Source organism: Taurulus bubalis (genome assembly GCF_910589615.1).
Source record: "Taurulus bubalis genome assembly, chromosome: 1".
NCBI lineage: Eukaryota > Metazoa > Chordata > Actinopteri > Perciformes > Cottidae > Taurulus > Taurulus bubalis.
In genome coordinates this window covers 13,292,777-13,303,423 of record NC_136589.1, presented here as the reverse complement: position 1 = coordinate 13,303,423, position 10,647 = coordinate 13,292,777, and the positions used below count along the sequence as shown (strand labels likewise).

Below are 10,647 nucleotides of genomic sequence, written 5' to 3'. Positions count from 1 at the left end.
TGTAGTTTTTCATCTCGACTGTTGTGTTCATACAGCATTAAATTAGTAACAGAATGGCTGGCTAATCTCTCGGTCCACCCCACATGTGATCACAGGTTGTTTTGAATTCTCTTCCGGGGTTGAAACTGGGGCCGGGGCTACGGATGATGACGCAGCAGCCGCCAAAATCAAACTAAATCCGCCACTTGTAGTTGACGTTTCCAATTTAAAGCAGCTAACGTACATTGTTTGACATAAAATAAAGACTCTCGGGCCATGGAGGGGGCGTTTACGAAAGGTAACCCGGACGGGTGTAAAGCTAGTAACCCGCTGCAGCTATATATCTTGTATATCTATCTCGTAACTGAACGTTAGCTCGCAGTAGTTTGTTTGTTTGTTGTGATGATCCTTCGCTTGAAGCTAGCTGAAGCAAACATTGTTCCGACAGTTTATGAGCCTGATGTCAACATATGTCGTTTGAGAGTGAATCCAACGGGAGTATTTGTTCCTCCGCAGGGGTTTTGAGTCACCTCAGTCTGCTGGAAGCTAAGGCAAGAAGCCGAAAAACTCAACCTCAGCAGCCGAGTCGTGTGCGGGAGCTGAAGGCTAAAGCGGAAGCGCTGATGAGGCAGAGAGACCAGCTGAGAGCAGAGATGGAGACTCACCAGGTGATTCAATGTGTTACACTGTTACAAAGACCTCTCTCTCTCTCTCTATCTCTCTATCTCTCTATCTATCTATCTATCTATCTATCTATCTATCTATCTATCTATCTATCTATCTATCTATATATATATATATATATATATATATAATACTTTATTGTAATTGTCACTAAAACAACGAAAAACAGTTTAGCAGCTCTTACAGTAAAGACAAACATTAAAAACAACCATAGAAACATTCTCATCACATTCCATGCACTTTACACTTGCACAGCACATCTCGGAGGGTAATGTTGTACTTTTGTCCGACAGCTCATAATCTCCTTTTTGGCCAAGTATGTGATTACACACAATAGGACAAGGACAACAAAGGATATGGACTGTTATGTACACTAGTAGTGACTAGTGTATATGTATATGTGTGTATATATATATATATATATGTATATATATATATATATAAGCACCAATGGCCAACTATGCGATTTTACACCAAACATCTACACACAATTTAAGTGTTCTGTAAATAGTAAACTATCCAAATGGTGCAAAGAAATATCTACAGAATCAATAAGCATGGACGGTGTGCCAGTATGTGTACGTGTAAAGTTGTCTGTATACTGTATTGCTGTGTGTGTAGGATTTACATATATAATGACAGCTTTAAATACTTTTCAGATTACAAATGGTCCTAACCTTCCTGTTTAGTGAAAACCATGCATCTCCAAATTTAACGATTTTGCTGTAGATTGAACAGAAGAATAGTAAACATTTTACTGCACAATGAGTACTTTTGGTACTCTAAGTTAATTTAGCTGATAGTATGTAAATACTTTTCCTCAAGTATGGTTTTGAATGCAGGACTTTGACTTATTGAGTATTTTCAGTGTGGTTTCAGCATCTGAATACTTCATCCACCACTGAAGTTTTAAACGACTAAAAAAGTTGCCCTTCCTGCTACAGCATCTCAAGAAACTGAGGGTATCTATGGACAAACGGTGTACACAAGAAGAGGACGAGGAGGGAATGGATGAAGACTCCGAGGACTCAAACCTTCTGCGGCTGATGGCGAGACATACACAGCTGAAAGACCTCCTGCATGCTTATGACGTCATCGGTACTCTTCTCATGTCATTCACCCATTTTAATTGATATTTGGCAGTGAGACGTTATTCTACATGTCTCTTATGAATCTCAGATTATTTATCAGTATGTCATAATCCAACCTATTGATGTCGCTCAGGTGGGTACAACATCGTAAAGACCCGTCAAGGTAAAGGAGTGTGTGTGTCCATGGCAACAGCTTACGAGGGCGTCTACTTTGAAACCTACAACTTGGAGATGGACCTGAAGCCGACTGTGAGGATCAGTCGGCACAACGTTCCTCCGTTCATCCCTTTAAACAACCTGGCTGAGCAGAGCAACATGCAGGCAGAAATAAGGACTCTTCTGGACCCCCTGAGCCAACATCTCAACGCCTTTGCCGGGCGCAAGCAGCAGTTGAAGCTCGTTAAGGTGCCGGACTTCACTTTTCTGTGTGTATGTGATAAATATCTGACAAAAGGTCTCCGAGAGCAGTTCGTCAGTAGATGTAGAAGTCGCTGCTGTGACTTCGCCCTCAAATATAAAACGGTTAGACTGAGGCGGGTTTTATGCACTAGAAAGTCTAGAAAGTCCACATTTTGTGAAACAATAATGAAAATGATTTTAGTGATGACATAATCAGTATTTCAGTGATTTTAAGAAAACAATCGTCAGATATATTACTCAAGATTTTAAAATCTTTGTCCAACACATAATAACAAAAAAAACATACACCTATTAAAGACACTCAAACAAGTCGGTAAGAAAATAAGAGCAGATGTGCAAATCTGCATTGAAAAGTAGTTGATTAAAATATATTTTTGGCGAATATCCCTCCGATTTTTTTATTTTTGTTGTGTTCTGATAAATATAATGGAGGCTAGATATATAGCATAACTGTTGAGCAGTCAATTTTGTTATCAAAGCTAAAACTTATACGATAAATATATCAGTGCATTAGAGATGGAACAATATACAGAAATAATTGGAAATTGTTTTAATAGTCGACTAATTCAATAGGCTTTCTTTTTTTTAAACAAAGATACCAAAACTTGACAAATGTTCATATTTGATGGTATTCATAGTCATCTATGATAATTAACTTAATGTTTTGGGGCATTTTGTACCGTCATCTGACATTTTATTGACCAAAAGATTAATCAATAGATTATAAAAATACCCTAAATTGTTAACTATTAATAATTATAATATAGATATGACTATCAGGAACATAGATTAGAAAATGTACTAAACTTTAATTAGGCAAATAAATATAAATTAAAAGCAGCCAATAAAACATGTATGTGCTACAGTTTCTTTAGTAATTCTTGCAACATACTGTTTATGATAATAATATATCAGATATATAATAATATTAACCAATATATCAACCCAGTCAAACCTTTTTCTTTTCTTCAAAACTTCAGACAAATAAATAGTGAGAAATTAAGTCTTTCTTTACTTAACATTTAATGCTTTGATAATCTCTCATAGAAAAAGTAACTAAGTAGTCCTGTCATGTGACACTGACCCCTTCCTCCTGCTTGTTTTCTAGGAGCTCCATAAATCTGTGGAGGTGATGGAGAGTAACGTGTTGTGTTCATTACTGGTGCTGATGTTCACGGTGCCGAGAGAGAAGACAGCGGTTCTCTGCTCACTCGACTACTCCGACTGCACCAGATGCCTTCCCACGCGAGTCCACTTTGAATGTGACGGTAGGTAGGATTTTATACACTGCAGAAGTTTCCCAACTCAAACTGATGGCTGTGGATCTGCACCAATGTAATCTGTTATTTAAGGGAAGTCTGGTGCTTCACCTAATCCTCTGTATGTATGTCTCAGTAGTTTCACAACAAACTGAAATACTGTTTGCTGGAACAGAACATCACAGTAGAGCACGCACGATTAGTCAATTAATAATTTAGTCCACAGACAGAAAATTTATCAGCAATACCAAATATTCTCTGGTACTTGGACACTCATATATATATATATATATATATATATATATATATATATATATATATATATATATATATATATATATATATATATATATATAGACACACACACACACACACTCTATCATATATTATAAAAGGTGTAGCTCAAATCAAGAAACCTGATTTGGTTCGTAGCCATAATATAATAACAATATACCACGTCTAATTCCCACAATGCCCCACTTATCACAACATACCCCACCATCTCATATTGCCTAATTATATCATTTGATTATTATTATACATGCATTTATGTAAAAGCAGGATTTTGACAGTTGTTTAAGGGTGCTAATTTTTAAACTATTTTGTAAAGGTTTTGCAACTAATAACTCAAGTTTTTTTTTTTTTGCAGACAAGGAGCTTCCTGATTCTCCCGAGTGGAAGAAATACCGCAGCCTTCTCATGGAGACTCCTGTGCACAAAGCTTTGATAACCATGAGAAAGATGGGGAATATTCTGTAGTTTATGAAGAAATATAATGAAGCTTTTTCACATTTTAAATTAACACAATATGTACATTCTCATTGTTTACAATAAAAGACAGATGGTTCAACTTTCTTTTCTCTTGATAGTGTGACACCGTCGGTAGACTTCAAACCGTCGAGGTTCCTCTACGGAGGTTACACATGTATTTCAATGTCTCTTTTGTCCCGGAGCTTTTCTATAAACGCTGCCACCCTGTTGTGCAAAGTCTCCCTCTGAATCCGCCTCAGCCGCTCTAACTCCTCTCTTTCTCGCCGCTGTTGCCGTGCCAGCTCCTTTTCCGATATGGAGTCAATCGTCGCGATGTTCTTCATCTGCATGAGAGACACGCTGCTCTGAACGCGGCCTGTGCGTCTCACCGAGCCGGTGGGTTGGACCGGCGGTGGCGGTGCCGATGTCGACCGACTCGGCTCCACCGGTTCACATTCTTTGTCGTGATGCTGGCATTTGCTGGAGTACGATCTTCTGCCGTCGTACGTTTGAAACGTGTGCTCTCCGATTTCTCTCATGGCGATGTTGACCGTCGCTTGAGGCTCGACCACTTTCACCATCACGACCCGTCTCAGTTCGGTCATCAGCGCGTCTCTTCTCTGCTGGAGCCTTTTGCGAGTGTACCGGTGCTGTCGGTCCAACATGTTCAGCTTGTGCTGGAGGTCCCGCTCCTCCTTTTGGTTCAGCACTTTCAGATCTCTCTGCAGCACGCCGGCTTTTCTGAGGCTTTGATCCATTACAAGAGGGCGAGAAGGAGCCCACTTCTCTCCCTGATTCCTCCTGAAAATCACCTTTTTTTCTGTTTATATTAAAGCAGTTTGTCGTTGTCTAGCCTGTTTTCTGTTACAGGTGTGTTTGCTGCCATGGCCGTCTCATTGTTTGTAATATAATAGCTTATTGTATTTGACGTAAAGGGCCTGGGGTTGTTGGTCTATGTGTACTGTCACGTTGACATTCCTTCAAGAGATTACATTTCAAGAAGGCAGTCATGGGTCTTCTTGCAGGTTACACAATAACAATCACTCATTTAGTTTAAAGTAAAAAAATAATCTCTAATTTCATGCAGCTGTGGTTCTTTAGGGCGAAAAATGCTACGACTTCCTCATATAATCTTTTTATATGTAGTGATGAAACTAATACTACTTAGTTGTATTTCACTTCATTCTCTGAAACGATCAATCTATTTGTTTTTCAACAAAATATAATCATTTTTATTTAAGCTGTTTTTTTAAAATATATTTCTGTAGCGATTCAATCATCATCACCACCTCTATCCACTTTAAAAGAAAACATTGGATTGTATATTTACAATTTCCAAATTGTACAAAGTATGTGTCTGTATGTGCACATATGTCTACTTGCATGTGTCTGTTTAAGCATATGTTTTTGTGTTTCCATACATCTGTTTTGACATTTTGTTTTTACCACTTTACTATGTCACTATTATATTTGTTATTGTTGGATATCTTTTTTTTTCACTGCTCTGCTTTCATATGCATTGTAGTGGTTTAACTTTTGCTTTGTTTAGAAATAAGTGTTGTCTTGTGAAACACTTTATAAGCATTTTGAAAAGTGCAATATTAATTAAATGTATTACTATGATTATTATTAAGAATATTTGTTGTCCTATTTGCTGACATTGAATAGAACCAAAGGAGTAATGGAGAAAATAATTGGCACTCTGATAAGTTAATTATTGTTTCTTGCAGCCCTATTCAGGCCAGGGTATTATAGAGGCTGGATCTCTTCGTTTTACTGGTATTAAACATATCACATTTAAGGATATTAATGGTACTAAGAAATATGATTTTTTTTTTCTCGTGCAGTGTCTCTTTAATAAGTCATAAGGGAGAAAGCCGGCCCCTCTGTTGGTTCGATCCCTCCCGCGCCAAATAAGTCCAGTCTGCATGATGGCTCAACCAGACTTCTCCAAAGCTCACCAGTCTTCTCAAAGTTGATGGACTGTTGACGTCGTTGTCTGGTAGGTTGTTGTTTTCTATGCTTTATTAACATAATTCAAAGGTAGCAGGTCGAGTTCATGTAAAATGAGCAACTATGCTAAAATATACTCCACTGCCTTTTCTTCTCATCGTACCTGTAATACAACCTACTCGTGCTGTTGCGCATCTGCCACTTTAATTAATCTAAGATCTTCTTAAGTACTTCAGTGGCAAAGCAGAAGGCAGCTGGGAGTTTTGACATTACAGCGCATGCGCGTTGCGCAATGAGCGTGGACGGTCATTACTGGTTTTTGTATTGAGATTATCTCAGAATTCAGGGTAAAGGTCATATTGTTTCAATTAACGAGATCAGTTGCATTGTAGATGGAAATTTTAAGATAAAAAAATTTATTATTTCACTGAGATTTAGACAACTCTTTCAAGAGCAAATTATGCACAAAGTGTGTTTGTGTTTGTGTGTGTGTGTGTGTGTGTGTGTGTGTGTGTGTGTGTGTGTGTGTGTCTTGTGAAGACAAAAAAGACGGCATATGCCCTATAAACATATTTACATTAGAAATGAATCTCAGAATAAACACTATATTAGTCACGTCATGGAATATTAGAAATAACACAAACACGGGTGCATTATTGGCCATTTTCTCAATCACTTAGGCATTATAAATGAAGATAGACTGTCATTTCTGTAAGAACTGATATATAGATGTATACTTTATTTATCCCCGAGGGGAAATTTGTTTGTCACAGTAGCAAGCAACTATATCAGAAAAATAAGAAATATCAGAATGCAAAATACTCAATATATACAACAAAACAAAACAGTAAAACGTAATAATTTAGGAAAGAAAGAAAGTGCAAAGTATGTGCAGTGTATATGAAGTGTATACAAAGAATACAATGACTAGACAACAAAAGCGGTGCAAGGGCTATTGTTGATGTGTCAATTGATGTATGATCTGGTCAGGGTGACCAATGGCAGTGGGCAGGAATGTTTTCCTGTAACGGTCCTTGTGACAGCACCGCTGTCACAAGGACCTTTCTCTAAAAGGACCTTTTAGAGAAAGTGCTCCTTTCTCTGGTGGTGATCTGTTCAAATGTGGTTGCTGATAATATATGTATTTGTTCTTCTTTAATTAAATCCCAGTTGCCACTGCTCTGACTGTAAATGCATCACATCCTGCACACTGGAAGATTTTTACTCGGAAACGCCCACCAGACAGTGAGTATTCAAAGTGGCTTGTATATAGTGGATATAGGTTATGTTTATTTGGCAGCCAGCATTACGCCAGCAATACAAGCATGGGTTTCATCGCTACATTGTAGCATTTAAACAGATTTTTCGATATATTTCCTGTTTTCCTTTTACCGGCCTGGCACAAATGTTGCTCTAGCTTTGCCAAGATGATGCGTGCAGTGTGTGTCGATGTACCGGGAGGACCAGAGAATTTGCTGCTGCGAACTGTCCCGAGGCCTCAGCCGAAAGGTGGAGAAGTCCTAATTAAAGTTCATGCAACTGCCCTCAACAGGGCCGACTTACTGCAGGTACAATGCGAATGTTACAAAACACAAGTGCATTGCAATCTCCACGCTAAATGTATCTATTTTCCAGCTGAATGTGGTAACATAGTGCAATAATGTTGTTGTTTTCCACAGAGGCGAGGATTGTACCCGCCTCCCCCAGGTGAGAGTGACATCATAGGCCTGGAGGTTGCTGGTACTGTGGATACTCTAGGTCCGGGGGTGAAAGGATGCTGGAGGCCAGATGACCGGGTCATGGCCTTACTCTCTGGAGGAGGATATGCAGAATACGTTTCTGTGCCTGAGGAGCTTCTAATGCCCATCCCCCCAAATCTCACATCTCAAATTTCTTGTTATTACAGACATCCTTTTAATTCTGTATAAGAAGCCTAGTTTGATGTTTAGATGGGTGGAGATTATGTCATCTAATTTTTTTACACTTTGTATTTTTTGTTTTGATAATTGTTGATACAATAATGAAATACTAATACCATTATATCTTCTTATTAAACCCCATTACATACATTTAAGGGTTTAGAACTGCATCATAATACAGTAATTTAAATAATTGAATTTTTAAATTGACATTTCTGAAAGAAACCAAACATGTTAAAACAAAATCAAAAATTGAATCGGAAATGACATGTTTATCCAAACAGGTAAATTTGAAGATGGTGAAGTATTAGTTTACACTTATCTTGAGACAACCGTACCTGTACCCTCTCTCTATAATGAGCCAGGAGGTAAGGTGGGACGGCAGGTGGGTGCTGTACGTCACTATGGGGGGCCGGGCAGTCGAGGGAGATCTGCTGGGAAATCTGCTCTCCAAGCGAGGCCACCTGCTCTGCAGCCTCCTCCGCTCTCGCAGCCTTCAGGTGAGAATTCAAGCGAAGCCACACACCAGCCGTGCTTCTTCATTCCTGCATGCCGACTCACTTCAAAAAGTGCTGACACACCTCCTGCACGAGTGAAACTGAGTCTGATTGTCGCTTTGCATTTACCGTTCACAGTACAAAGCAGAGCTGGTGAAGGTTTTCTCACACCGAGTGTTGCCGTGTTTCTCTGAGCAGCGTGCCTCCCTGAGGCCGGTGATTGACAGCACATTCAGCCTGAAGGACATTGCAGAAGCTCACAGGCACATGGAGGCCAACAAGAACACGGGAAGATTGTCATTAATGTGATTCCACCGGATCAGGAAACTCAGTGAGGAACCGCTGCAGTAATATTAACAGAAAGGGCTAAATGAAGTGTTGGTTGAAAACAATTTGTCTCACAGAAATGTTGATCATGTTTCTTTAAATATGCCTCATCCATCCATAGTCCACAAGCTTCATCCAAAATAATTACCATTTCTTCTGTAGTGTCACGATTAACCACTACTGAATGTTTATTTGTATTGGGTTTATACTGGAGATTAAATATACTGACTTCCTCTTCCTCTTCACATAAACTATACAAAATAATTATAATAATATATTTGACAGAAAAGCATTAAAAGAGACCTCTTGAAGAAGCAGAGCTATTCTCGTGTCAATTATATTAATATGGAAGTTATTTAATTAAGGCACACCGAAGCACTTGCAGTTGTATTACGTTAAAGAAACAACATATGATCAAAATGAATGTGTACAGTTTACAAATTCCATACAGATTTGAAATTTTATGGGCTTCCACTTCCAAATTTCCCATAAGTCATAATTACAATCTTTAAAAATGTGTAATTACTTTAATAAGCCCCAGTAGAGGAACCCTTTACAATTTGAGCTTGGAATGTTAGTGAGGAGCTAAACCATGAAGTAGATCTAGATAATAATTTATCAGTTCATTTATTTAAAGTAATTAATGTTGTTGAATAAATATAGTGGAGTGAAAAGTACAACAAGGTACAACGAGTAGAGGTATAAAGTAGCAATACACAGTACTTGATATTTGTATTAGCAAAGTAATTACACATATGTAATACATTCAGTAGCGCACACACACAAACAAGTTAATAATATATGACTATATACAATGATGCTTATATTTTTTAAGAATTATTTTTTAATGAAATGTCCATCCTGCGTATTTCAAACGCAGCCTCGCGCGCATCAAGCAGACGTCACCGGACCAATAAGACTTCCTTCTGTCTCGCGCTTCCTGCTTCGCCGCTGAAGTTCTTCTCATGGGACTTTCTGCGGGTCATTAACGGAGGAAACCGTGTCCAAGCTTCAACTTCATGGATCAAACTTTAACACAATCCACGGACACATTTCGGACTCTATGATTCGACCAGAAACAACGATATTTATTCGTCCTGGAGGTGAGATTCAACACACAACCTCCTCCTCGCGCTAAAGGGAGCTAAATCAGATAGCAGTTAGTCGTGACTTCAGCCCGCAATGTCTAACGAGTAAAGTAAACACTTAACGTTAACTTAAATATTTGCGTTAAGTCCTTACATAACTAACTTTAATTGTAATTATGTTATGATGATGTGGGACTGCTTTTGTTGTCGTTTATGTACGTCCTCGTGAGCCATCAAAGGTACTTTAGTTGTGTGTTCTTACTATGGAAGTATACGTTTTTTATTTTATTATTACAATAATTATTTTGCTGTGAGTACAGTGAATTGCAGGCTCTTTAAAAAACAACAACATATTTAACATTTGTATTATTTAAATTGTCTTTCTCAAGAAGCCAGACATGCATACCATAATAATACAGGAGTGGTCCATATAAGATAAACAAATAAATAAATGAGGCACATCCTTTATATAATAAGAGACACACTAGGGTGAAAGTAAAAGATAGTTTAATAGTTGTACATGGATCAGATTCGTACACAGTGTTCCTAATTCACTTGTTCAGTTATCCATTTAAATCCAGATAACTCCTGGTGATGCCAACAGTTTCTTCCATTTCTGCAGAAAGAGATCAGAGATTTCTACATGTAAGTAGAAGGAAGGTCATCAACAGCCTACTTCA

General features: G+C 38.2%; 2 protein-coding genes across 2 annotated transcripts; both read left to right on the top strand.

The window, feature by feature from the left end:
- Window positions 1-255: 255 nt before the first annotated feature.
- cenpo (centromere protein O) lies at window positions 256-4,219 on the top strand (the record flags this gene model as incomplete). Its single annotated transcript, XM_079221031.1, has 6 exons — window positions 256-277; window positions 496-647; window positions 1,608-1,761; window positions 1,888-2,159; window positions 3,283-3,442; window positions 4,083-4,219. 6 exons carry the CDS (start codon window positions 256-258, stop codon window positions 4,190-4,192), a joined length of 870 nt encoding a protein of 289 aa, XP_079077157.1. The 3' UTR covers window positions 4,193-4,219.
- Window positions 4,220-7,563: 3,344 nt separating this feature from the next.
- On the top strand, window positions 7,564-9,109 carry tp53i3 (tumor protein p53 inducible protein 3; the record flags this gene model as incomplete). The annotated part of the gene is given in 5 exon segments (XM_079220915.1): window positions 7,564-7,704; window positions 7,816-8,058; window positions 8,421-8,555; window positions 8,691-8,835; window positions 8,838-9,109. Coding segments are annotated over 5 exon segments (714 nt in total). The 3' UTR covers window positions 8,888-9,109.
- Window positions 9,110-10,647: the final 1,538 nt, after the last annotated feature.